This window comes from Colobus angolensis, unplaced genomic scaffold, assembly GCF_000951035.1.
Source record: "Colobus angolensis palliatus isolate OR3802 unplaced genomic scaffold, Cang.pa_1.0 Scaffold28, whole genome shotgun sequence".
In the NCBI taxonomy this organism is placed as follows: Eukaryota; Metazoa; Chordata; class Mammalia; order Primates; family Cercopithecidae; genus Colobus; species Colobus angolensis.
This window is the reverse complement of record NW_012116043.1, coordinates 7,391,547-7,419,449: the sequence shown is the minus strand read 5'-3', so window position 1 is coordinate 7,419,449 and position 27,903 is coordinate 7,391,547. Positions and strand designations below refer to the sequence as shown.

Below are 27,903 nucleotides of genomic sequence, written 5' to 3'. Positions count from 1 at the left end.
CCGTGTTAGCCACGATGGTCTCGATCTCCTGACCTCGTGATCCGCCCGTCTCGGCCTCCCAAAGTGCTGGGATTACAGGCTTGAGCCACCGTGCGCAGCGTAATGGCTACTATTTATCAAGCGTTTTTGGGGTGCCTGGTCAAGTACAGAGTATTACACAAAGCATTTCAGGGTGCTGAGCTGACTGTCGACTGGGGAGTGACCTGTTCTTCCTCAGGAAGGCAGAGGTATTAGGAAGGCTCACATTGCAGATATGACCTTTAGATTAGGTCTTAAAGTGGGAGTTGAATTTTGACCCCTGGAGATGCCGGGAAGGGTGTTTCAGGCAGAAGGAACAGCATCAGTAAAGGCTCAGAGGCAAGGTCTACGCTCAGGAAATCCTCCACTGCAAACTCAGGAAGCTCTGGGAGCCCTATTATTCAGGGAATGGTGGGTTTTCTTCTCCAGGCCTCATACCCCACCAAATCCCAGGTGCACTGTCACCTTCCAACCTCTATCTATGTGTAACATTTTTTGACATTTATTAATTATCCAGGTTTTTTAAAAAAGAAATAGCCAGGCATGGTGGTGTGCCATAATCTCAGCTACTTGGGAGGCTGAGGTGAGAGGACTGTTTGAGCCCAGGGGTTCGGGTCCAACCTGGACAACATGGCAATATTCCTCCTCTAAAAAAGAAAGAAAGGAAAGATAGGAAAGGGAGGAAGGAAGGAAAGGAAAGAAGGAAAAGAGGCCGGGCGCGGTGGCTCAAGCCTGTAATCTCAGCACTTTGGGAGGCCGAGACGGGCGGATCACGAGGTCAGGAGATCGAGACCATCCTGGCTAACACGGTGAAACCCTGTCTCTACTAAAAAATACAAAAAACTAGCCGGGCGAGGTGGCGGCGCCTGTAGTCCCAGCTACCTGGGAGGCTGAGGCAGGAGAATGGCGTGAACCCGGGAGGCGGAGCTTGCAGTGAGCTGAGATCCGGCCACTGCACTCCAGCACCGGCGACAGAGCGAGACTCCGTCTCAAAAAAAAAAAAAAAAAAAAAAAAAAAAAAAAAAAAAAAAAAAAAGAAAAACAGAGTTTATAAGAAAAATTAGATGTCTTTCCCCTAAAGCAGCCACTGAAATTCCCAGACTCTTGTGTATCTTTCCAGAGAGATTTTCTGCATATAGTAGCAATAGATATGTTGTTTTCTTGCTCTTTTTCTGATTAATGGGAACATACTAGACACACTATTTTGCACAGTGTGTTTTGTCTCTTGGCAATAAATCCTGTACATCTTTTCATATTGGCACTGAGAGACTGATTGATTTCATTCTTTATAAGGGCTGCTGGCTGTTATTTAACTGGCCACCTACTGAAGGACTTTTAGGGTTTTTGCAATCTGTGAATACAACCAACTGCAGCAAAAAACATCCTTATTTATATAAGTGCATGTTCACATGTGACTGTGTCTGTAAGATAAATTCCTAGAAGTGGAATGCTGGAACACAGAATAGCTGCTTTAAAATCTTGGGTACATATTGGCATAGTTCCTTCCAAAGAAGTTATATCAATTTACACTTCCACCAACAGTAAAAATCACTGCTGAAAAAAAAAAAAATGTATGTAGGCCAGGGGCGGTGGCTCACGCCTGTAATCCCAGCACTTTGGGAGGCTGAGGAGGGTGGATCACTTGAGGGCAGGAGTTTGAGACCAGCCTGGCCAACATGGTGAAACCCCGTCTCTACTAAAAATACAAAAATTAGCTGGACATAGTGGCGCACGCCTGTAATCCCAGCTACTTGGGAGGCCAAGACAAGAGAATCGCTTGAACCCAGGAGGCAGAGGTTGCAGTGAGCCAAGATCACGCCACTGCACTCCAGCCTGGGTGACAGAGGGAGACTCTGTCAAGTAAATAAACAAACAAATAAATGTACGTACGTATGTATGCATGCATGCAATAGACGGCTCTAATCCTGACTCTATAGCTACCCCTCATCCCAATTATTGGGGTGTTCACACTCTACTGTGCTGTAATACACACTTGGAAAAACAGTACATTTTCATACTATTTTAATTTGTATGAGAAGAAACAATAAAGATTTTGAAAATCTGTTAGAACTAGCTTTAGTTGCTGAGAAAAATTGTTCTCTTAAAACCATCACTAGAAGAAATTTTACAATATTCGATAAAATGCATTAAAATTTTCTAACAGTTAGAAATGTCATCAAGGAGTTCAGCATAGAGCTGAAAATAGAGATGCAAACTGGCCCAAATAGCTTTCCCTGGGGGATTTTTAACTTCAAAGTTAAGGAGAAATTGGAGAATTTGAGATGCAGAGTCAATATATGACTGAAGTATTAGGACTCTTTCAGTAACAGGGGACAGAACCCCAACTCAAATGGATTTAAACACAAAAGGGAAGGTATCGACTAATGCAATGTGAGGAGTCCAGGGCTGCTTCAGGCATCCCTGGATCAAGGGGCTCAAATGAGGTTCACACAGCATTTCTTGACTCTGTTTTCTTTTTTGTTGGCTTCATTCTCAGACGGGCTCTCCTCATATAGGCAAAGATGGGTTCTGGAAGCCCTGGGCTGCCATCCTATCAGCTTAGCAACCTCAGAAGGAAAAGAGCTCTTCTTTTCAGCTACTTTCAGTTGAATGACTCTTTTTTTATATACTTAATAATGTAAACTTTTATTTATTTTATTTTTTGAGATGAGGTCTTTCCATGTTGCCCAGACTGGTTTTGAACTTCTGGGCTCAAGTGATCCCTGCCTCAGCCTCTCAGGTAGCTGGAATGACAGCCTGGAATAACCTCTCAGGTAGCTGAATGACGCACCACTGTGTCTGCTATAACAGAAACTTTTAAATGAAGTCTAACATAAAAAGTGCACAAATCCAAAGCATACAGCTCAATGAATTTTCACAAAGTGAACACTCCAATACAGATAAAAAATAGAATATTACCAGCTCCCAGCCTGGTGTGGTTGCACCCACCTATAATCCCAGGGAGGCAAAGGTGGGAGGATCACTTGAGCCTAAGAGTTCAAGACCAGCCTGGGCAACAGAAGGAGACTCCATCTCTACAAAAAATAAAAATAAAAATAAAAATAAAAATAAATGAGCCAGGTGTGGTGCACGCCTATAGTCCTAGCCACTTGTGCCCGCTGCTGCTTCTTGGCACTGAGATGGTGAAGGCCCTGCTGCTGCTGTGCCCCTGATTCAGAACCTACCTTCCTCTCTTCTCATAAAGTTCTGTCCTGGCACTGTGTGTCCCAGTCCTTTGGTGGCCTGCTCAGGGATAATCCAGTAGACTAGTTTCCAGTAAAGTGGTATCAGCTGATGACGGCTGGCTGGGTCTCTTCCTCTAGCTAACATTTGCATTTAAAGCCTGATTTTCAAGTCTGGAAAGCTGAATATAATTCTGAATCTACTGAGGATATATGGCTCAAGTTTTTGCTGTACTGCATGACCCTGGAAAAATATGTAAGTTCTTTGAGCCTCAGCTTCCTCATCTGTAAAATGGGGATAGTAAATGTGCCAAATAGGAACAAATGCTAATGCTTATCTGCAGTCTTGTATTGAGAAGAATTGTGAGATCATATCTTGGGTTGGTAGGAAAGCATTCAGGGATTGATTAGTGATGTTTGCCTTGGACACTGGTTAAGAAAGTGATAGCATATGTGCTGTGTGTTTGTCATCACTGGATTAGATGATTTCTAAGTTCTAGCTGTAAGCTCCTCTGGTTCAGCACCCCAGCAATGAGGAAGAATCAAGGGCAAGGTCAGGGAAACTGACCCCACTCACGGCTTTCTGTGCCTGCAGAGTTCACCCATGCAGGGCAGGGAGGGCTGATTGAAGAGCCTACAGGTGATGAGCTACCAACCAAGAAGGGGCGGAGGAACCGTTTTAAGTGGGGCCCAGCATCCCAGCAGATCCTGTTCCAGGCCTATGAGAGGCAGAAGAACCCCAGCAAGGAGGAGCGAGAGACGCTGGTGGAGGAGTGCAATAGGTACAATGGCGGGCGGGAAACAGTGCTGTTTCGGTCTGGGCTGTGGCAAGGCCAGGGAAGGGGAAGGTGACTCTAGGTCCTGTAAAAGGCTCTCCAGTCGCCGAGAACTCCTGATGTTGGCTTAGCCGGCCCAGAAAATTAAGAATACTTGAACCTAACCCCATTCCTCACAGTCCCCCTGCACCCTGGACACCAAGCAACCCCTTCCATGGATGCCCACCTAATCTGATTCCCTCTACAATCCTCTGGCTCTTTTGCTCACTTTATGAATGGAGAGACTGAGGTCAGAGAGACTGTCACCTGCCCAACGTCATACAGCAGACCTGGCATTGGAACCCAGATCTGCCAGCTTCAAACCCTCAGGCAGAGCTCAACTTCTCAGAACCCTCCCCCCTCATGCCCAGGACAGGGTTCCTCTGAGCCTGGCCTGGAGACTCATGGGTGGCTATTTCTGCAGGGCGGAATGCATCCAGAGGGGGGTGTCCCCATCACAGGCACAGGGGCTGGGCTCCAACCTCGTCACAGAGGTGCGTGTCTACAACTGGTTTGCCAACCGGCGCAAAGAAGAAGCCTTCCGGCACAAGCTGGCCATGGACACATACAGCGGTCCCCCACCAGGGCCAGGCCCAGGACCTGCGCTGCCTGCTCACAGTTCCCCTGGCCTGCCCCCACCGGCCCTCTCCCCTAGTAAGCTCCATGGTGAGTGGTATTGTGGGGACAGGGGACATGCGGGAAGGTGGGAGGGTTGGGGAGGACTGTCCCAGTGAGAGCAGTCACCTAAACCTCTTAGCACTTCAGTTTGGTTCCATTCCATTCACACCACTCCTTATCACTCTACTTCACTCTGTTCATTCATCCATTCCACTCTATCTCCATTCCATTCACTCTACTCCTTTCCACTCTATTCACTCCATCCACTCCACTCCATCCACTACAATTAACCCCATTCCATTCACCCCATTCCATCCACTCCATTCACCTCCACTCCATCCACTACATTCGACCCACCCATCCACTCTACTCCATTCACTCCACTCAACTCCACTCCATACACTCCACTCCATCCTTCCATCCAACTTCATCCCATCCATTACATTCAACTCCACTCCATCCACTCCATTCACCTCCACTCCATCCACTCCATTCACCTCCACTCCATCCACTCTACTCCATTCACTGAACTCCACTGCATCCACTCTATTCCATCTACTCCATCCACTCCACTCCATCCATTCCATCCAACTTCATCCCATCCACTACATTCATCTCCACTCCATCCACTCTACCCCATCTATTACATTCAACTCTACTCCATCCACTCCACTCCATCCATTCCATCCAAATTCATCCCATCTACTACATGCAACTCCACTCCATCCACTCCATTCACCTCCACTCTATCCATTCTACTCCATTCACTCCACTCAACTCCACTGCATTCACTTTATTCTATTCCATCTACTCCATCCACTCCACTCCATCCATTCCATCCAACTTCATCCCATCCACTACATTCAACTCCACTCCATCCACTCTACTCTACTACATTCAGCTCTACTCTATCCACTCCACTCCATCCATTCCATCCAACTTCATCCCATCTACTACATTCAACTCCACTCCATCCACTCTACTCTACTACATTCAGCTCTACTCTATCCACTCCACTCCATCCATTCCATCCAACTTCATCCCATCTACTACATTCAACTCCACTCCATTCATTCCACTCCATCCATTCCATCCAACTTCATCCCACCCACTATATTCAACTCCACTCCATCAACTCCATACCCCGCTGCATTCACTGCACTCCATCTATTACATTCAACTGTACTCCATCCACTCCATACTCTATTCCATCCACTTACTCCATCCACTCCATTCAACTCCACTCCATCCACTCCACTCACTCAACTCCATCTACTCCACTCCCTCTACTTCATTTAACTGTGCTCCATCCACTTCACTCCACCCATTCCATCCACTCCACTCCATCCACTCCACCCATGTGGCTCCATCCACTCTACCCACTCTTTTCTCCACTCCTCTCCACTCCATACCATTTTATTCTATCTGTCCCATCCACTCTTCATCCCACATGACTCCACACTTCATCAATTCCACTTTGCTCCATCCACTCCACTCCAACCCACTCACTCCACTCCATACCATACCATTCCACTCCACTCTGTTCACACGACTCCATTCATTCCACTCCACTCCACACTATTCCTCACCATTCCATCCACTCCACCCTACACCATTCCACTCCATTCTATTCCTTCCCACCCATCCTCTCCACCCTTTACGGTACCCATTCCACTTGATCCCACTCATTTCACTCAATTCAATCTATACTACTCCACACCATCCACTCCACTTCATATCATTCCACTCAACTCAACCTAAGTTGATTTGGGTTAATTCCATTCAATTCATTCATTTCAGATTGTATCAATTCAATTCATTTCAACTCAACTAAATTCAGTTAAATTCAGTTCAGTTGCACTTCAGTTTGGTTCCATTCCATTCACACCACTCCTTATCACTCTACTTCACTCTGTTCATTCACCTACTGCATGTCAGGTATAGAACTAGGCAGTGGGGGGAATGGAGCTAATAAATGCAGTCCCAGCCTTCAAGGAACTGGGAGCAGCTAACCCAGGGCTTGGCAAAAGGTAGAAACACAGGCAGCTTTGCTGGCTGCATAAAGGCCGACAGGCAGCTGGCCTAAGCAGACCAATGGAGTTTGAAGCGATGAGGGCTATGGAGGCAGGGGAGGGCTGGGAAGTGGGGTGCTGAGGCAGGACACTGCTTCCCTGTCCAGGTGTGCGCTATGGACAGCCTGCGACCAGTGAGACTTCAGAAGTGCCCTCAAGCAGTGGTGGCCCCTTAGTGACAGTGTCTACACCCCTGCACCAAGTGTCCCCCACGGGCCTGGAGCCCAGCCACAGCCTGCTGAGTACAGAAGCCAAGCTGGTGAGCATCCTGCCTGTAGGGGAAAACCCAACCTCATCTTTCCTTGGCAGGGAGAGTCTGGAACAGTCCCCAGGGAGGCCCTGTCGGGACCCTGCCCCCACCCCCGACTCAGCTTGGCTTCCCCTCGTAGGTCTCAGCAGCTGGGGGCCCCCTCCCCCCCGTCAGCACCCTGACGGCACTGCACAGTTTGGAGCAGACATCCCCAGGCCTCAACCAGCAGCCCCAGAACCTCATTATGGCCTCACTTCCTGGGGTCATGACCATCGGGCCTGGTGAGCCTGCCTCCCTGGGTCCTACGTTCACCAACACAGGTGCCTCCACCCTGGTAATCGGTAAGCTGGAGGGGATGGGTGGGCACGTGGGTGGGAGGCTCATGGGGCAACCGCAGAATCCAGGAGCTGGAAGAGCCACTGGGACTCATTCATTCATTTGTTCACTTATTCATTCATTCATACAACGTGTATTTATCCAGTGCCTACTCTGGAGCAGGCACTGTGCTACATCAGTGATACCCGGGTGAACCAAACAGACCAAAATCTCAGCAACTCAAGCAGGGAGGCAGGCACTAAGCATAATACATCAATTCTGTGGTACCCCAGAAGGTGAAGGGTCTACGGGCAAATTATAGCAGGGTAAGGGGGACTGATGTTTTCTAAGTTTTTTGTTTTATGAAGAAAAATTAAGCCCAGAAAGCCTTTATTTGTAGGTACAATTATGCAGAAGCCCAGTACATAAGATAGATAGGGAGCTGCTAGGAGAGGGGAGCAGAGAGCTAACCCCAGGGCCTTTGCACTGCTGTGGAACCCCAGGGCTCCAGGGAACCTCAGTTTGACGACTTTTGAACAAGTCACTGCCTGCCTCTCCCACTAGCCTAGATAAGGAGCTAAAGGCTCAGAGAGAGGGAATGACTTGCCAGAGTCACTTAAATTAGTGGCAGGTCCCAGTGAAGGGCTGTTTCCTGACCATCCTGCCCCCTCCTCCAAACCACAGGCTCTGGGAAGGAGAGGTGGTGCCCTTGGGAGGTCTTGGTGTGGGGGGGTGATGGGATGTAACTGGGGAGCCCAGCTGATTCCCACCCCTTCCACCCCAGGCCTGGCCTCCACGCAGGCACAGAGTGTGCCGGTCATCAACAGCATGGGCAGCAGCCTGACCACCCTGCAGCCCGTCCAGTTCTCCCAGCCGCTGCACCCTTCCTACCAGCAGCCGCTCATGCCACCTGTGCAGAGCCATGTGACCCAGAGCCCCTTCATGGCCACCATGGCCCAGCTGCAGAGCCCCCATGGTGAGCACCCTGTGCCCCACACAGGGGGAGATGATGATAGAGGTTGGCTGTCAATGGATGCAGGGGAAGGGGGTGCCTGGCAGGCGCTGCAGTCTGAGTGTGTCTCCAGGACAAGTGTGTTTCCGTGATTGAGGGTGTCTGCAGGCCACAATGTGTTCCCATGTGAATGCACGTATCTGTGTGTGTGTGTGTGCACATGACTGCTTGTGTGAGCAGATCCCTAGTGCATGTCTGGGTGTGGATCAGTTGTGCATGCATCTGTGTGTGCATGCCTGTGTTTCTCTGAAACTCTTAGGGCCATACGAATTTCTAAAATCTATTCAGATTTTAGAAAGGTAATCTGGGGCCAGGTGTGGTGGCTCACACCTGTAATCCCAGCACTTTGGGAGGCCAAGGTGGGCGGCTCACTTGAGGTCAGGAGTTAGAGATCAGCCTGGCCAACACGGTGAAACCCCATCTCTACTAAAAATACAAAAATTAGCCAGGCGTGGAGGCACGTGCCTGTAGTCCCAGCTACTTGGGAGGCTAAGGCAGGAGAACCGCTTGAACCCGGGAGGCGGAGGTTGCAGTGAGCTGAGATTGTGCCACTGCACTCCAGCCTGGGCAACAGAGTGAGACTCTGCCAAAAAAAAAAAAAAAGAAAGAAAGAAAGAAAAGAAAAGAAAAGAAAGGTAATTTGGTGGATATGCCAGCTATCACATAACACTCCCAGCAGGGTTTGAGACAGCCCACTGTGATCAAAGCACTGCTATTTCTGCAGCCAAAGTAGGATTTCTACAAGGCAGTTTAAATACTCATAACCTCATGTCAGGTTCAGGCTGGGTTTTGCCATCAAATGAGCTCTAGTGCCAATCTTAAGGAAATCTTTTGGTTTCAGACCTTTTTGGAATTTGGGACTGGGTTAAGAGATTTTGGGTCTGTATATGACTCTGTGTGTATGTGGTTGAGAATGTATGTGTGTGTGTTACGTTTTTAGCTGAGTCACTGTGAGAATATGTGGTTTATGTGAGTTTTCCTAGCGTCTGTGTGTCTCTTGTGGGGTCTGTGTGCCTCCTGCAGGGTCGGGGGAGGTGCTGTAGGCAAAACATGGGGTTTTATTTGGAGAGGTGGCCTGGAGATGGAGGTGCTGCTATCCTCTGCCTTGCTCTTTGACAGGGGCCACCTGAACTTAGTACACAGCACCTGAGTTTAGTACAGTAGCACCTGTGCTTAGTACATAGCACCTGCATTTAGTACAGTAGCACCTGCGCTTAGTACGTAGCACCTGTGCTTAGTACAGTAGCCCTGCACCCACGCCTCCCGTTCCCTTTCATACCTGCTGTCTCCAGGTGGCAAAAGCTGGAGTTGGTTTCTGGCCTCCTCCAGGCTCCCCTGCATCAATCCCCGCTGAGCAGTTCCCTGTAATGGGGAGAGGGTCTGTCCCTCTATCTGGAGCCCTCAGTTTTGAAAGTCAGTCCTGGATCTCCAGTTGCTGCCCAGTCTGGTTGTTCGGCAGGCTCCATGCCCCCCTTTCCCCGGTCCTGAGGCCTGGGATGGGGGCTGTCAGGCACGTCTGCCACGTCTGCCCCTCTCTCCCCTGCGGCCAGCCCTCTACAGCCACAAGCCCGAGGTGGCCCAGTACACCCACACGGGCCTGCTCCCGCAGACTATGCTCATCACTGACACCACCAACCTGAGCGCCCTGGCCAGCCTCACGCCCACCAAGCAGGTAAGGTCTAGGCCTGCTGGCCCTCCCTTGGCCTGTAACAGAGCCCCTCACCCCCACATCCCCGGGACTCAGGAGGCTGCTCTGCTCCCCCAGGTCTTCACCTCAGACCCTGAGGCCTCCAGTGAGTCTGGGCTTCACACGCCGGCCTCTCAGGCCACCACCCTCCACGTCCCCAGCCAGGACCCAGCAAGCATCCAGCACCTGCAGCCAGCCCACCGGCTCAGCGCCAGTCCCACGGGTGAGAGGCCCCGCCTCCTTCCATGTTGGTCCCACCCCTTTTGTTGCTGTCCTGTCACTGTGGGGCTGTGCACACAGCAGGCCTAGGAAGGACTGGCAGGCGTGGGGGTTGGGTGGGGTTCCCCGCCTCCCAGACACGGCCTGTGTGCCCATGAAGCCCAAGAGGCACAGGCGACCCCAGGAAGACAGGGTCCACCTTGCAAGAACATCTCAGGGGCTGGATTGAGGAAAAAGATGAAGTCATGATAAGGAGCAGGTCTGTGAGCCAGAAGCGACTCTTGCACGTGTTTGGTTTGGCTTGGCTCAGGGTCGAACATTCTTTGTATTTGTTGCCAACATTTCAAAATCAGGAATTTTCACATAGAAATCCGGATTTCTGGCATCTTTTGGGAAACTGGAAAAATTCATATTCCCATATAACAGCTCACCAGGCCTCACTGCATCCACTCTCATCGGCTCCAGTGACCCCTGGCGGTGGGGTGGTCACCTGAGTTTGTAATCTATGATGTCATTATCAGGAGTGGGCACTTTGGAGTCAGGTGGCTGGGCTTTGCAGCCCGTCTTTTTGCAAGCTGCCCCCTTTCTATAAGGTTCCTGGACCCGGCCCTGGCAGCTGTCGTGACAGTCACTGAGGACATTCTATGTCCTGGCATTCACCCTGTGAGGCGTCTGCATGATCACCCCCATTTTACGGATGAGAAAGTGCACACTCAAGGAGGGGAGGGACTTGCCTCATCTCCCACAGCTACCAGATGGCAGGGCCAGGACTCGAACCCAGGTCCAACCTCAAAGCCCATTCTCTTAACCATGGCCATCAGTCAGGGTTCTCCAGGAGCACAGAACCAATGCATTTACCTAGGACTTGGCGCATGTCTGCAGGGGCTGGCAGGCCTGAAATCTGTTGCTGGCAACTCCGGGGAGTGAATTCTGCAGCCTTGAGGCAGAATTCCTTCTTCTCTGGAAAACCGGTTTTTGCTCTTACGGCCTTCCACTGATGGAGGAGGCCCACCCATATTTTCAGGGTAACCTCCTTTACTCAAAGTCAACCGATTGTGGCATTAACCACATCTACAAAGCACCTGCATTCACAGCAGCGCCTAGATTAGCGTTTGGCTCAGCCTAGCCAAGCCAACACGTACAACTACCTACCGCGGCATCTCACCGGGGCTTCTCCAGCGTTCCCACTAAGATGCACTGAGGCCACTCCCTGGGCGGCCCCGGACCCTGGCTGGGAGGCTCCCCTTGTTAAGAACTGAGAGTAGAGGTGTGACTTTGGGGTTCCTGTTATCTGCTGTGATCCAGGAGGTGTGGCCCTGCCTCCTCATTCCGAGTACCCCTAGGGACGGGCAGGTGGGGTGCGTGTGGGTGCCTGGTGGCTGGTCAGCAGCCTCGTTTGCCTCCGCAGTGTCCTCCAGCAGCCTGGTGCTGTACCAGAGCTCAGACTCCAGCAACGGCCACAGCCACCTGCTGCCGTCCAACCACAGCGTCATTGAGACCTTCATCTCCACGCAGATGGCCTCTTCCTCCCAGTAACCACGGCACCTGGGCCCTGGGGCCTGTACTGCCTGCTTGGGGGGTGATGAGGGCAGCAGCCAGCCCTGCCTGAAGGACCTGAGCCTGCTGAGCTCCTGTGGCCCTTCCTGGACAGCTGTGCCTCGCTCCCCACTCTGCTCCGATGCATCAGAAACGGAGGGCTCTGAGGCGCCCCAACCCATGCACGGCTGCTTGGGTTGCACAAGAGGGGGCCATGGAGAGCTAGGAGCAAAGCCTGTTCCTGGCAGATGTAGGAGGGACTGTCCCTGTTGTGTGGGACACAATCTGCTTACTTGGAACAGAAGGGGGCGGCCTATGACTTGGGCACCCCCAGCCTGGGCCTGTGGAGAGCCCCGGGACCGCTACACCACTCTGGCAGCCACACTTCTCAGGAAACAAGCCTGTGTAGCTGTGACCTGCTGAGCTCTGAGAGGCCCTGGATCAGTGTGGCCTTGTTCGGTCACCAATGCACCCACTGGGCCACTCCATCCTGCCCCAACTCCTTCCAGCTAGTGACCCACATACCACTTGTACTGACTCGATCACCTACTCACACAGGCATTTCCTGGGTGGCTACTCTGTGCCAGAGCTTGGGGCTCCAATGCCCGAGCCCAGGGAGGCCAAAGCTAACAGGGAAGGCAGGCAGGGCTCTCCCGGCTTCCCCTGTCCCCAGCGATTCCCTCTCCCAGGCCCCATGACCTCCAGCTTTCCTGGGTATTTGTTCCCAAGAGCATCACGCCTCTGAGGCCAGCCTGGCCTCCTGCCTCTACTGGGAAGGCTGCTTCAGGGTTGGGAAGTTGTCCTTCTTCCTGTGGGAGCCTCGCAACCCATGCCAAGTCTAGGTCCTGGTGGGGCAGCTCCTGTCTCGAGGGCCCTGCAGACCCTGCCCTTATTTGGGGCAGGAGTACCTGAGCTCAGAAGGCAGCAAGGCCCGAGCAGCTGAGCAAGGCCCAAGCGGCTGGCCAGGCTGAGGTGCCCAGAAGAAAGAGGTGACCCCAGGGCACAGGAGCTACCTCTGTGGACAGGACTAATACTTAGAATCCTGGGGGTCTGGCTGGCTGAGGGCAGTTCGCAGCCACCCTGAGGAGTCCGAGGTCCTGAGCACTGCCAGGAGGGACAAAGGAGCCTGTGAACCCAGGGCAAGCATGGTCCCACATCCCTGGGCCTGCTGCTGAGAACCTGGCCCCCAGTGCACCGCGTCCACCCTGGGATTCAGGAAAAGGCCTGGGGTGACCCAACACCCCTGCAGCTTGTAGCCAGCTTGGGCGAGCGGCACGTTTATTTAACTTTTAGTAAAGTCAAGGAGAAATGCGGTGGTAATTTCTTGCTTGTCCACAAATCATTCAGATGGGGTTTGGGCAGGTAGAGGGAGGCTGCGGCAGGCCAGGGGTCTGCGAAGAGGAGACGGGCTCCAGCACCCACGCTCTCACACCCCACGTCTCTGCTTTTCTGGCTCTGCTGAGACTCTAATGACAAAGCCAGATTTCATCTTAACCTCAAGCTTCTACTTAAAAAAAAAATTTCGTTTTGGAGAGAGGGTCTCACTGTCACCCAGGCTGGACTGCAGTGGCATTATACGGCTCACTGCAGCCTTGACCTCCTGGGCTCAAGGGATCCTCCCACCTCAACCTCACAAGTAGCTGGGACCACAGGTGCTCACTACCACACCCAACTAATTTTTGTATTTTTCTTTTATAGAGACGAGGTTTCGCCATGTTGCCCAGGCTGGTCTGGAACTCGGCTCAAGTGATCCACCTGCCTTGGCCTCCCAAAGTGCTGGGATTACAGGTATGGGCCACCGTGCCTAGCCACAAGCTTCTACTTTTTTTTGTTGTTGTTGAGATAAGAGTCTCACTCTGTTGCCTAGGCTGGAGTGCAGTGGCGCAATCTCGGCTCACTGCAACCTCTACCTCCTGGGTTCAAGTGATTCTCCCGCCTCAGCCTCCTGAGTAGCTGGGATTACGGGCGTGTGCCAACATGCTCAGCTAATTTTTGTATTTTTAGTAGAGATGGAGTCTCGCCATGTTGGCCAGGCTGGTCTCAAACTCCTGGCCTCAAATGATCCACCCTCCTTGGCCTCCCAAAGTGCTGGGATTACAGGCGTGAGCCACTGCACCCGGTCACAAGCTTCTACTTCTTGCAGAATACCTTTGTCACATGAAACCTGGTCCATGAGTGCTATGACACTTCCTGAAGTCTTGGGTGGGGTGAATGCACAAATCCTGGGAGTGCAGAGATTTGTGTTGTATTTAAAATGTCTCAAGGTTCAGCATTGACAGGCAATACCCAAATCACTCTAAGTTTTGTTTTGGGTCCTCTGACAATTGAGTTTCCATAATCTGGTCGGCTCAGAGACACCATCATGTGTGGTATATTCACAAATGCAGACAAAGAAAATTCTAGAAAGCCAGGGGTGAAAAAGCTCTCCTTTTTCAGACAATTCTGTGAAGTCTATGGGGGCTAAGGAGAGAAGAACCAAACTTTCTCTGGGCCTTGGCCTCCTGGGGATCCCTTATCTCCTTTTCTAAAAACTGTTTCTCATACCAGGCTAAAGAGGTGGTGGGGAAGGTCTCCCTTCCCCTGCCCACCTCAGACAGTTCTAGGCAGGTGGAGGTTTCACCAGTTGGCCACTAGTCTCAAATAACTGGAAGGCTCCTTTTTTCCTGAGGCCATGGAATATTCTGGAACCATAGGCCTCCCGCCTACCCCCTGCCCCCAGCCCTCCACGGGAGCACAGAGGGGCAGGCCTTGCTTGGGCTTCTCACCCTAGAGCCACTTTTTTGGCTCAACTCTCAAGCAAGCCCTCATCACCATCAGGGTCTCATAGGCAGTCTGGGTTTGCCAGCCCAGTCCTTGAACTTGGAGAGGGAGTTGGGGCCTGGAAATGCCTTGTCCCCAGGGGGGCACCTTGTCCTTGGAGCCAGCTGAGCCCTGTGCCCATGGCTGGGTTCAATTTGCAGGCACAGCCGTGGCACTCTTTGCTGGTGGGAATGGAGAGGCCTCGCTGGCCTTCTTTGCCTTTTTCTTCTTTTTCTTCTTTTGAGTCCCAAGTGACACCTGGTCCCCGTTGAGCTCACCTGACTTTTGCTTCTGGACTGTGGCTGTGCTGGTGGGGGTGGGGGTGATGGTGGCTACAGCTGAGTCGACGCTGGCCACCTTCTTGGCTTTCTTTTTCAGCTTCCTTTTCTTCTTTACCTCCTTCTCCAACGTGCCAGGGCTGTGGATGGCTGATTCCTGCAGGATGTCGGACGCCGACACAGCTGCCTCCCGGCACCGCCGCCACTCCTCATCACTGTCCTCACTGCTGCAATGAGGGCACCCTGCGTTAGCTGGAGTCAGGACACAGCCCCAGAGCCACCTCTTGCTGTCCTCCCTTGGTCCATGTCACCAGGAGGCAGCCGCAGGGGAGGCCGGTAGCGAGTTCAGGCTTGGGAGTGGGGCCAACCTGGCTTCCAATACTGGCGTCTGGGCGTAGCAGCCTTGTGACCTCCTTAAGTGACTTAACCTCTCTGACTGTCAGTATCTTCTATAAAATGGGGATCTTAACAGAGTCCAGGCCTCCCAGGGATGTCCCAGGAGGCAACTATGATCAAGTGAGGTGTCTGGCCCAAGATGGGTGCTCAAAAGCAGCAAATATCCAAAGCCGCCACCAAGAAGGCTTTCCCTCCCACTGAGAGCACGGTTTCTCCAGCTGCCTGACAGGGCCGATGCATCGGCCTGGGCCTGGTTCTGCCTGGAGTCTGCTTGACTATTCTGGGGAACCCACCAAGACAGAAGAGGAGGAAAAAGGATGGGACGTGAGGAGAGGTGTGAGTTCTCACCTGGAGCTGGAGGGCTGTCGCTTTCGGCGGGGTTGGGGAGACTCTTCCTTCTCACAGCCTCCAGGGACAGACGTGAAGAAAAGGCGGAAACCTAAGACTCAGACGGGCAGGGTCAAACGAAAACAAAACAAAACAAAAAGAAAGATGAGAAACAAAAAAGGTAAACAAGAAAAGAAACAAAAAAAAAAAATTTAAAAAAGAAACAACAAAAAAATAAGAGAAACAAATAAAAATTTAAAAAAGACACAAATTTAAAAAATTTTAAAAAGAATAACAGGGCCGGGCGCGGTGGCTCAAGCCTGTAATCCCAGCACTTTGGGAGGCCGAGACGGGCGGATCACGAGGTCAGGAGATCAAGACCATCCTGGCTAACACTGTGAAACCCCGTCTCTACTAAAAAATACAAAAAAAAAAACTAGCCGGGCGAGGTGGCGGGCGCCTGTAGTCCCAGCTACTCCGGAGGCTGAGGCAGGAGAATGGTGTAAACCCGGGAGGCGGAGGTTGCAGTGAGCTGAGATCTGGCCACTGCACTCCATCCCGGGCGACAGAGCAAGACTCCGTCTCAAAAAAAAAAAAAAAAAAGAACAAGAAAAACCCTAACGAACAACAACAACAACAACAAAAAAAACCAAAGGGGAAGAGTCAGCACCACCAGAATGCCAACCCCTCTTCCCAGGCGCCAGGTGCTGAGGCTGCCCCACCTCTGCCCTCAGGAGCTCCTGGTCCAGAGGCAAAGACCCGGGAATCAGTGTCTAACTACAAAGTGATTCTGCCGCTGCCAAGAGTCATGCTGATGCCTGACGGAGCCAGTGGAGGGGGTGCTGGAGCGGGAGCCGGCAGCCACATCAGCTCAGCAAGCCCTCAGAGGCTTCTGGAAGTCAGCACTTGAGCTCCTGACCTAAGGCAGCCTTCAAAGTGGCAAATGTGTTGATACAGGACAGACGCAGATGGGCAAGGCTGTGGAGGGCAGCAGTAAAGTGCTCCTGCTCGGGGTGACACAGACGAGGCCACCTCAGGCAAATGACTTTGTTTTTCAGGGCCTCAGTTGCCTTGTCTGTAAATGGGGTCTCATCATAATACTTGCCTCACCACAGGGCTGAGCAGATGAAAGAATGGTGCAGTAGGCTCATGCCTGTAACGCCAGTACTTTGGGAGTCTGAGGTGGGAGGATAGCTTGAGGCCAGGAGTTCAAGACCAGCCTGGGCAACATGGCCGAACCCTGTCTCTACAAAAAATACAAAAATTAGCCAGGTGTGGTGGTGCATGCCTGTAGTCCCAGCACTTTGGAAGGCCAAGGTGGGCAGATCGCTTGACGCCAGGAGTTCAAGACCAGCCTGGGCAACACAGCGAGATCCTGTCTCTGAAAAAAAAAATAATTAGCCAGGGTTGGTGGTATGTGTCTATGGTCCCAGCTACACAGAAAGCTGATGTGGGAGGATAGCTTGGGTCTGGGAGGTTGAGGCTGCATTGAGCTAAAATCGCTCCACTGCACTCCAGGCAGAGCAAGGCCCTGTCCAAAAAAAAAAAAAAAAAAAGAATATACCAAAACTGTTTCACCCAGCTCCAGACACACATTAGGTGCTTAATAAATGATAGCTTCTATTAAGCATAACCACTCACCATCATCCTCTGAAGCGACTTTCTGTACCTTAGCTTTTGTTGGCTCCTTTGCTGCTTCTGAGATAGTAATGAAGCTAAGGGGAGAGGAGATGGTTGATTTAAGATAAGATTTTTGGATAACAACAAAAACAATTTTAAAAAATTCTTTTTGAAGTGGAGGGGATGGGGCACGTGATCAAAACTGCAAAAGCAGAAAGCATGCTGGCATAGTAAGAGGGTTGATGGTCTGGTTATAATATGCTGACCAGCCTCTGCCACTCAAACTGCAGTGCTTCATTTGTTTAAAGTCCACTTTATTCCAGCAAGTGTTGAAGAAGTTTTAAAGACATAGTAAAACAAAATGAAAGCAATTTCAAATAGGGCAAAGAGATATAAGGGCAAGAGGAACAGAAAGACCTAGAAGTGTGGTTAAGAAGTCCTACCCACTTGTTAGAGAGAGGGCATACATTTTGCTCTGAGCTTCCTAGCAGCAAGCATGAAAAGTGAAATATGACCAATCTAGAAAACTGGTTCAGAGGACAGCTTCTGGGGCAGGGCAGACCTGCTTTAAATTTTTTTTTTTTTTTGAGACAAAGTCTTCACTCTGTCTCCCAGGCTGGAGTGCAGTGGCACTATCTCGGCTCACTGCAAGCGCCGCCTCCCAGGTTCATGCCATTCTCCTGCCTCAGCCTCCCAAGTAGCTGGGACTACAGGCGCCCGCCACCACACCTGGCTAATTTTTTATATTTAGTAGAGATGGGGTTTCACTCTGTTAGCCAGGATGGTCTCGATCTCCTGACCTTGTGATCCACCCACCTCGGCTTCCCAAAGTGCTGGGATTACAGGCTGAGCCACCATGCCTGGCTACGTTTTTTTTTAATTAAAAAAAGTTGGAGATAATTGTAGACATGCAGTAGCAACAAATAATGCAGAGGTTCCACAGACCCTCCACCCATTTTCTTGCAATAGTAACATTGTGCCTCACTATAGCACAATATCACAACCAGGACATGGAAATTGATCCAATTCATGGACCTCATTCAGACTTCAGAGACCTGGGTTTTGAATCCTGGTTTTATCACTTATTAGCTGTGTCCCTTAAGCAAACAACTTTACATCTCTGAGCCTCTGTTAGCCACCTGCACAGTGGGAATGATGAAGGCCCCTACCTCTTAAGGTTTTCACAAGGATTGAAGGGGAAAATGGATATCAAGCACTTGTGGCACACGGCCTGGCCACAAATACCTGCTCAGTAAATGGTAGCTATGATGATGATGCAGATGATGACTGTCATCAAGAAAAGCTTCGGCCTTCACAGGATCTCTAACATAAAAATAAACCACATTTCTCTAGAGGCACAAGGCCGGAAGCATGTCTCTGGTGAGTGCAGATGGAGGTGTCACTGTGCACCGCAGAGAACAAGGCTCTCAGCAATGCCCTCAAGGCAGACGCACCAATGCCCTGGGTGCTTTCCCTAACCTCCCTTCCTATATGCCAAAGGCGCCCCCCCCAAGTCCTGTTCAGGAAAAGCAACCTGGGGAGAGGGAGTAGAGATGATACCACTCAGGCACCTGTTCTTGACCCCACACAGTGGTTCCATGGTGGCCACCAGGAGCATTTGGCAATGTCTGGAGACATTTTTGGATGTCACAACCGGTGGCATGAGTACTACTATCATCAAGTAGGTAGAAGCCAGGGATGTTGGTAAACATCCTATAATGGGAAGAAGGATAGACCCCCACGACAAATGCTAGTCAAAGATGTCAACAGCGCCAAGGTTGAGAGACACTGACTTAACATAAGGGACCAAATGCAGTATCATTTACATCTTTTTTTTTTTTTTTGAGATGGGGTCTCGCTCTGTTGCCCAGGCTGGAGTGCAGTGGCACGATCTCAGCTCACTGCAACCTCTGCATCCTGGGTTCAAGCGATTCTCCTACCTCAGCCTCTCAAGTAGCTGGGATAACAGGTGTACCCCATCATGAACAGCTAATTTTTGTATTTGTAGTAGAGATGGGGTCTCACCATATTGGCCAGGCTGTTCTCCAACTCCTGTCCTCAAATAATCCACCTGCTTCGGCCTCTGAAAGTGCTGGGATTAGAGGCATGAGCCTCCACGCCTAGCCTAAGGTATCACTTAGATTTCTTTGGAGAAACATGAAAACGCTGCAGGGGATATTCTAACCATGGCTGGCTGGCATTTCTACTGCAGAAACACCTCTGTGGCTCAGAGTAATGCCAAGCAGGCCCTGTTCAGCCTGAAGCCACAGTCACAAAGAAAAACTATGTCCCACAGGCTGAAATGCAGCTGCCTTCCTAAACACCTCCCCTACATTCTCCAGTTGAGGGGAACCCTGTGGGGTTCAGGCTGTGGGGCTCTGGCCCATTATTCTGTCTCAGGAGAATAGCTGGTTCACACTTTGGGAAGGCTCATTTGTCCTTCTGATATCTACTTCGACTGGAATGGCAATGGCCCCAAATCCTGCCTCATCTCCCTTTCAGAACCCTGCCAGGGCTCTGCCAGTCAGGAACGGATCTAGCCCAGTGTATCTCAAGACCCGTTCCATAGGTTGTTGACTGGTTTTCCATGAAACAAAGGCACTGTGGCCAAACAAATTTGGAAAATGCTGGGCTAAACAGTTACACAGGTCTCTTCACTACAGGAATTCTCAGAGCCTGGAATATACTACTATGGCTTGCAGTCTGCAAGGACACGTGGAGGTATGTAGATTGCAGTGTTTCTCACACTTCTTTGCTGTTGGACCTCCTTTTTTATAGAGCCACGCTTTGGGCTAGTGCTAGAATCCAAATGTTTTTGTCCTCCCCAAATTCTTATGGTGAAATCCTCACCCCAGCTGGGCACAGAGGCTCACACCTGTAATCCCAGCATTTTGGGAGGCCAAGCCGGCTGGATCACTTGCAATCAGGAGTTCGACACCAGCCTGGCCAACATGATGAAAACCCATTCCTACTAAAAATAGAAAAAATACAAAAAATTAGCCAAGTGTGGTGGGCGAGCACCTGTAATCTCAGCTACTCAGGAGGCTGAGGCATGAAAATCGCTTGAACTCAGGAAGTGGAGGTTGCTGTGAGTCGAGATCACGCCACTGTGCTCCAGAGGGAGACTCTGTCTCCAAAAAAAGAAAAGAAAAAAAGAAATCCTCAACCCAGGGTACTAGGTTTAGGAGATGAGGCCTTTGAGAGGTGATTAGGTCGTGAGGGTGGAGCCTTCATGAATGAAATTGGTGCTCCTATAAAGAAGGCCTGAGAGCGACCCCTCGCCAGTTCCACTGTGTGAGGACGCGGTGAAAGGCGCCATCTGTACTGGGAAGAGGGCTCTCCCCAGATGCTGAATCTGCCTGTGCCTTGATCTTGGGACTTCTCAGCCTCTAAAATGTGAGAAATCCATTTATTTTGTTTATAAGCTACCCAGTTTATGTTATTTTGTTATAGCAGCCCATATGGACTCAAACAGGTTGTATTCCTTGACACCTACTTTAAGAATGCCCACCTGTATCCTCACCGACGGGGTGATCAACCAGTGTTGAGAATGTAAGATAGAGACCGGGCACTGTGCCTAGCACCCGGAAGGCAACCAAGAAATAGGAACACGGCCCTTCCTTGCCCTCTTGTGGCGGGAATGAGCTTCTCGATGTTCCTCGCTTACTCTCATGGTTGCAGGATAATGCAGGGGTTGAGAACATGGGCTTGGCCAGGCACAGTGGCTCACACCTATAATCCCAGCACTTTGGGAGGCCAAGGTGGGCGGATCACTTGAGGTCAGGAGTTTGAGATCAGCCTGGCCAACATGGTGAAACCCCATCTCTACCAAAAATTCAAAAATGAGCCTGGTGTGGTGGTGGGTGCCCGTAATCCCAGCTACTTGGGAGGCTGAGGCTTGAGAATCGCTTGAACCCAGGAGGTGGAGGCTACAGTGAGCCAAGATCGTGCGCCACTGCACTCCAGCATGGGCGACAGAGCGAGACTCCATCTCAAAAAACAAAACAAAACAAAAAAAACGTGGGCTTGGAGTCAGACAAATTTGGGTTTGAGGCCCAATTCTGCTCCCTCCTGGGTTCTGAATCCTGGCTTTGTCTCTTAGTAGCAGTGTCCCCTGGGCAAATGACTTTGCCTCTCTGAGCCTCAGTTACCCATCTGTACAGTGGGAATGATAAGAGTCCCTACCTCTTAGGGTCATAACAAGGATTAAATGAGAAAATGGACATCAAGCACTTAGCACAGAGCATGGCCACAAACAGTTGCTCAGTAAATGGTAGCTATGACGATGATGTGACGTTAAGCAAACATATCTCCTTGCTGACAGCCGGTTTCCTCACCTGGAGAATAAAGGTAACAGCAGGACCCACATGATAATATTGTTTATGACATATGCCAGGTGCCTGCCACCGTGCCTGCTTGGACACCGTGAGCTCCCAGCCAGTGTGAGCCATTGCTGTTTGTATTAACAAGGGCAGGAGAGGAGAAACTCCACCTTTATTTACCTGTCCAGCAGGGCTCCCAGCTTCTTGGCTATGTGGGCTCGGAATTCAGGGGTGGTCTGAAGCTCGTTGCCATCTTGTTCATGCTCATCCACCTTATGCCTATGACACACACACAGAGACCTCACTTCCTGCCCTTGGCCGGGCGCGGTGGCTCAAGCCTGTAATCCCAGCACTTTGGGAGGCTGAGACGGGCGGATCACGAGGTCAGGAGATCGAGACCATCCTGGCTAACACAGTGAAACCCCGTCTCTACTAAAAAATACAAAAAACTAGCCGGGCGAGGTGGTGGGCACCTGTAGTCCCAGCTACTCGGGAGGCTGAGGCAGGAGAATGGCGTAAACCCGGGAGGCGGCGCTTGCAGTGAGCCGAGATCGTGCCACTGCACTCCAGCCTGGGCGACAGAGCGACACTCCGTCTCAAAAAAAAAAGAAGCTGTCCCCATGAGCGCAGGGACCATGTCTGTCTTGTTCACCTGGAAATGCCAGGTGTGTAGTCTAGCATCTGGCACATGCAGGGGATCAGTATTTGTTGAATGAATAAGTGAAACTTGAACCCAAAGTGCATAGTACCTGAGGCTTGGTTGGGAGGTTGACAACTGGTTATTTGCAGCACCTGTGGAAAAATAAAAATTGGGGCATTTATAGAGGAAACAATGACAGCAACAACAAATGCGTGCCAGGCACTATTTTCTGCAGCTTAAAATACATATAACTCATATATATACATACATATGTAACTCATATATATTATATCTATATATAACTTAAAATAGTTATATACCCATAACTTAAAATAGTTACATATATAATTTAGTTATATATGTATATAATATAGTTACATATTTTATGTAAGTACATCTTATATAGTTATATATATAACTTAGTTATGTAACTTAAAATAGTTATATATATAACTTAGTTATCTATACATAAAACTTAAAATAGTTATATATGTAACCTAAAATATATATCACACATATAACTCAGTGAATCTTTCCAACAACTTGATTGGAGGGGCTACCATTATCCCATTTTGCAGAAGAAAGAGATGTAAAATAACTTAGCCAGAGTCAAATACCTAATAAGTGACAGAGTTGGGCTGAGGGCCCAGGCCATCTGACTCCTGAGCCCCCTCTTCACCACCACGCTATGCTGAACAGGCAGGTCTAAGTGTGATTTGACTGCACAATTTAATGCCTGCCTGGCTGTGTGCTAAGTGCAGGGGAAGAGAGAGAAGATGGCTCTTTTGTGGATCACATTTTTCAAGCCAAAATAGTGGGGTTGCCTGGCCTTTTGGTCATTCCCTCAAACCAGATACTGAATGCCTTTTATTAACCAGGCGTTGTCATTGCTGAGCAACTTCGTCGAATATCACTGTCTGCATGGAGCTTACATTCTAGTTGGCAGAGAGAGATGATAAACACACATACATAAACAAAATGTAAATCTGAATAATGGTAAGTGTATGGAAAAAACCAGAAACAAAGTAGGGGAGGGAGGGGGGAGTGCTGGGCTGGGGACTGTTATATAAAGGTGGGCAGAGAGGGCTTCACTGACAAGGTAACATCTGAACAGAGATTTGAGAGAGGAGAGAGAGTGAACCAAGTAGGCAGGTGGGACACAGCCTTCCAGGCAGGCAGAGGGAACTGCAAAGGCCCTGACACTGGAGCCTGCCTGTGTGTTTAGAACCAGCAAAGAGGTCAGTGTGATCAGAGCCCACCCAATAAACTGGGAGCAGCAGAGATGGAGAACTCAGGGGGACCAGATCATGAAGGGCCCTGACGTGGGCCAATGGGAGGACCTGGGCTTTGAGGAGGAGGAGCTCTGGAACTGGGCAGAGGAAGGACATAAACTGACCTGGGTTTTGACAGAGCATCTTTGGCGCTGTGCGGCACGAGACTGCTGGAGCAAAGGCAGGAACACAGAGTCTGCTGCAGTAATTGAGGTGGTGAGAAGTAGCTAGACTCCAGATAGATGCACTTTTAAGATGGAGTCAAGGCCGGGCGCAGTGGCTCACGCCTGTAATCCCAGCACTTTGGGAGGCCGAGGCGGGCAGATCACGAGATCAAGAGATTGAGACCATCCTGGCCAACATGGTGAAACCCCATCTCTACTAAAAATACGAAAATTAGCTGGGTGTGGTGGCACACACCTGTAGTCCCAGCTACTTCGGAGGCTGAGGCAGGAGAATCACTTGAACCCAGGAGGTGGAGGTTGCAGTGAGCCAAGATCACGCCACTGCACTCCAGCCTGGCAACAGAATGAGATGCCCTCTAAAATAAATAAATAAATAAATGAATGAATGAATGAATGAATGAATGAATGAATGAATGAATGAATAAATAAATAAATAAATAAATAAATAAATAAATAAATAAATGGAGTCGATAGGATTCACTGACAGACTGACTACAGGGCGTGAGAAATGAGTGAAAGTTAGCACTGAGGTTTCTGTCTTAACTAACAAGACAAAACGTGCTTGTATATTTAAGGGGCCAACTGAACAAAGTGGACACTTGGTAGCTCCGGGCCCAGTGGAGGGCCATGGTGTATGAAACTGCTCCATGGGGGCACTGCTGTGTTTACGTCATCACCCATACACGTTGCCTCTATGTCCTAGTACCTTGTGGTCTATGTCACTGTATCTCAGAGCACAACACAGAATGCTAAACATGCCCCATGCTCCAGGAGGTGGGCAATGTGGGGGCCTGGATGGACAGTCTTTAAAGACCTGGTCTTTCATCTTCAGCACATAATCACACGGAAGAAGAGCATCTCTTCCATCATGACTACAGTGTGATGAAGGTGAGGTACCATCAGCAAACAGAAACAGTTATTACAGAGGGAGACAGTTCAGTTGAGTCCTGGCTGTGCCACCAAGCTGTGTGATGCTGGGCAAGTCACTTTATCTCCCTGAGTCTTTGTTTTCTCATCTATAAAATAGGAATACAATCACCAACCTTCTGGAGGTAGTGTTGGAGACACTGTTTCCATGCCCGTCTCCTTCCTGGATTTGTAAGCTACTTGAATATATAGTCTGCCTCTTTTTATCTCTGTATCCCCAGATCCTGCCATAGTATCTTGGTTTGAATTAATTGTTGGAAAAATAAATCAAAGTATATGCTACCCTAAAATTAAAGTGGTTTGAGGGACCAGTTCATCACTGGATTTAAGAGCTGTCTCTAGAGGTTACATAAATAAAATAGTGACCTATATTTCCACAGTCATGGACCAAAGGGTGGGAGTTCTGACCACAATAGACACTTGTCAATGGCAGAGTGGCACAGCAGCGATGAAGAGCATGGACTTGGAGTCAGGTAGGCCTGGATTTACGCCTGGCTCTGCCACTTACAAAGTGGACAACCTTGGCCAAGTTATTTCACCATTATGAGTATCAGTTTTCTGTAAAATGGGGCTAATATACCCTTTTGTGGCATTGCTGGGAAGATGAAAACAGACAACAAAGTGTTTAGAACGTGGCAAAAATTAAATTCTCAACTCCTGGTGGCTATTACCAGACGCACTCAAGAATGTAATTTAGGCTGGATGCGGTGGCTTATGCCTGTAATCCCAGCACTTTGGGAGGCCAAGGTGGGCGGATCACCCGAGGTCATAAGTTCGAGACCAGCCTGGCCAACATGGTGAAACCCTGTCTCTAATAAAAATACAAAAAAAATTAGCTGGGCCTGGTGGCAGGTGCCTGTAATCCCAGCTACTCAGGAGGCTGAGGCAGGAGAATTGCTTGAGCCTGGGAGGCAGAGGTTGCAGGGAACCAAGATTGCACCATTGCACTCCAGCCTTGGTAACAGCAAGACTACATCTCATAAATAAATAAATAAATAAATAAATAGACCAGGCGCGGTGGCTCCCACCTGTAATCCCAGCATTTTGGGAGGCCGAGGTGGGTGGATTGCCTGAAGTCAGGAGTTTGATACCAGCTGACCAACATAGTGAAATCCTGTCTGTACTAAAAATACAAAAAATTAGCTGGGCGTGGTGGCAGGCGCCTGTAATCCCAGTTGGTAGGGAGGCTGAGGCAAGAGAATCACTTGAACTCAGGAGGCAGAGGTTGCAGTGAGCTGAGATTGTGCCACTGCACTCCAGCCTGGGCAACGAGAGTGAAACTCCATCTCAAAACAAAACAAAACAAAACAAACAAACAAAAAAACTAGAAGCACAGGGGCTCACACACCTGTAATCTCAGCACTTTGAAGGTCGAGAAGGGAGAATCATTTGAGCCCAGGAGTTCAAGACCAGCCTGGGCAACATGGCAAAACCCCATCTCTACAAAAAATACAAAAAGTACCTGGAACTACACATCGGTAGTCCCAGCTACTTGGGAGGCTGAGGTGGGAGGATCATCTGAGCAGGGGGAAGTCGAGGCTGCAGTGACCCATGATTGTGTCAGCCTGGGTAACAGACTGAGACCCAGTCTTGAAAAAAAAAAAAAAACAGAGCAAGAATTAGGCAGGAGGAGGAAAGCAGTCCATGTGGAAAGACCAACCACATATTTGCCACCATGTATTGGGCCTTTAAGATGTGCCAAGCACTGTAGATTGCATTATCTCAGTTACTTCTCAACCTTATGGGGTGGGTACTACCACTACCCGCACTGTACAGATGAGGAAATTTAGGTACAGTGAGATTTAAGTATTTTGCTCAAGTTCCCACTGCTAATGAGATGGAAAGGCAGATTTGTATATAGAACTTGCAGAGAAAACTGTGGTTATGGTACTAGGGGGTGAGGGGGGCAGACTATGATCTGGAAGCTACCTACAGGAAGTGCAGTATGGCAGGAGGGAAGGAAGGGAGAGGAAGGCAATAAATGGATCACCAAAGGGCTTGTAAGTCCTTTTAAACAAATGCAGTGGTTCTTAATCTTGCTTTGCCATAGCCTCCTCTAACAGTCTGGTGAAGCCTGGTTCTCTTCTCAGAGTAATGTTTTAAATGCATGAAATGCAACATATAGGATTACAAAGAAAACCAATGATACTGAAATTTAATTATCATGATAGTAAACAACCAAACTTGTGATGTATCATCTTCTTACATTTTAGATCTAGAGATGGGTCTAAAAATTAGAGTGGCACATTTTAAATCAGGGATGCGTGTAAATGACTTTTTCCCAATATCTTATTATCAATAAAATGATATATTGAGATCTGTATCTGCAAAGATTGTAATGAGATATGAAAATCTGTGACTTCTGTTGGGATAAAGTAATGGTATTGCCAGAACTACTGTGGCTTAGTGCTTGCATGATGGAAAGAGACTATAAAGTTCAGTCAGAGGAGAATGGAAAGCAAAGATGCAACATTTTTTCATTCCAGATTCAAGAACCCTTGGGTTCTTGAATTAGGCCCCTTGATGTTGAGGGGGGTTCTGTATTTATTCCCAGGGGACTGGGGAGTCATGGTCAGAGTGATGTGCTGAGCACTGCTCTTGGCAACCTCAAGGGTGGGAGAATGATGTGTTGGAGGTGGGCAAAGGCTGGGTGCGAGAATACCGGGAGGGGGCTGTTGCAGTCATCTCGATGAGAGGGCGGCCTTCCCAGTGTGGGGCAGTGAGGATAGACCCAAGGAAGCAGAATCAAAAGACATTTGGGTACCTCAGTTTCCCCGACTGGGATAATGAAATACCCTCCCTACTGCACCTGCCCATGCTTTCAGTCAGCACTACATCCAGTCCCTGGAGCTCTCTCAGGGAAGGAAGTCGAGTTCCAGTGACTCCCTCCTCACCATCGATCCTCTCAGGCTCCAGGGGAAGATCCCACGCCCCTCAGCCAGTCTCCCCAAACATAGTACCCTACCGGCTCTTGGCCTTACTGCCCCGTGCGGGCGTTGCTCCAAGCCCCAGGCCGGCATTGCCGCCTCGCGGCACCGCTCCAGCTCCTCCGCATCGCTACTGCTGCTGCTGCTTTCCGAATCGCTCATAGTGGCACTGGGTGCCGCCATCTTGAACCACCGCAAAGGATTGTGGAGAACACCGCCGTTGTCAGCCCTCCTGCACGACCTCACGTGAGAGGAGAGGCGCGAGGCATTGTGGGGATTGTAGTTCCAAGACTCGGACTGCCAATGGCCTTGAACTGTACTGGGTTGGGGATACCAGGTGGGAATGGGGAGGTGGGCGGTTCTCAAACGCAAGAGCTAGAAGGGCCTAAGAGATTAACCTCTCCAATCTCTTCTTGATGAAGAGATTTCCAGAGGGGAAGGGAATCTCCTGAGGAGCTAATGACAGAACTAGGATTAGTTCCCAGGT

The 27,903-nt window shown here is 49.8% G+C and overlaps 2 protein-coding genes across 9 annotated transcripts in view; one reads left to right on the top strand and one right to left on the bottom strand.

Annotated features, from left to right (window-relative positions):
* HNF1A (HNF1 homeobox A) overlaps nucleotides 1-13,037 on the top strand; it is a 28,161-nt gene extending 15,124 nt beyond the window's left edge. Inside the window, exons 3-10 of one of the 3 annotated variants that reach the window (XM_011948532.1) lie at nucleotides 3,796-3,982; nucleotides 4,440-4,681; nucleotides 6,813-6,964; nucleotides 7,095-7,296; nucleotides 8,055-8,246; nucleotides 9,833-9,954; nucleotides 10,048-10,192; nucleotides 11,597-13,037. In XM_011948532.1, the coding sequence (XP_011803922.1) occupies nucleotides 3,796-3,982; nucleotides 4,440-4,681; nucleotides 6,813-6,964; nucleotides 7,095-7,296; nucleotides 8,055-8,246; nucleotides 9,833-9,954; nucleotides 10,048-10,192; nucleotides 11,597-11,724 (1,370 nt within the window). In that variant the 3' untranslated portion in view covers nucleotides 11,725-13,037. Of the gene's footprint in view, nucleotides 1-3,795; nucleotides 3,983-4,439; nucleotides 4,682-6,812; nucleotides 6,965-7,094; nucleotides 7,297-8,054; nucleotides 8,247-9,832; nucleotides 10,193-11,596 lie in introns of all 3 variants that reach the window. The other 2 variants (XM_011948531.1, XM_011948530.1) reach the window with 2 other exon arrangements.
* Nucleotides 12,975-27,627, bottom strand: LOC105516347 (chromosome unknown open reading frame, human C12orf43). 6 transcript variants are annotated; one of them, XM_011948538.1, is made up of 7 exons: nucleotides 27,455-27,627; nucleotides 23,503-23,758; nucleotides 22,216-22,258; nucleotides 21,647-21,745; nucleotides 17,166-17,239; nucleotides 15,546-15,636; nucleotides 12,975-15,028 (listed from the first exon to the last, which is right to left on the bottom strand). In XM_011948538.1, the coding sequence occupies exons 2-7, from the start codon at nucleotides 23,519-23,521 to the stop codon at nucleotides 14,674-14,676; spliced, it is 681 nt and encodes a 226-aa protein (XP_011803928.1). In that variant the 5' UTR covers nucleotides 23,522-23,758; nucleotides 27,455-27,627; the 3' UTR covers nucleotides 12,975-14,673. The 6 variants fall into 6 exon arrangements, with proteins under 6 accessions (XP_011803928.1, XP_011803925.1, XP_011803926.1 ...); XM_011948535.1 differs by lacking the exon at nucleotides 23,503-23,758 and having other exon boundaries at nucleotides 15,546-15,603; nucleotides 27,455-27,621; XM_011948536.1 differs by lacking the exon at nucleotides 23,503-23,758 and having other exon boundaries at nucleotides 12,975-15,025; nucleotides 15,546-15,603; nucleotides 27,455-27,621.
* Between the last annotated feature and the right edge of the window lie 276 nt (nucleotides 27,628-27,903).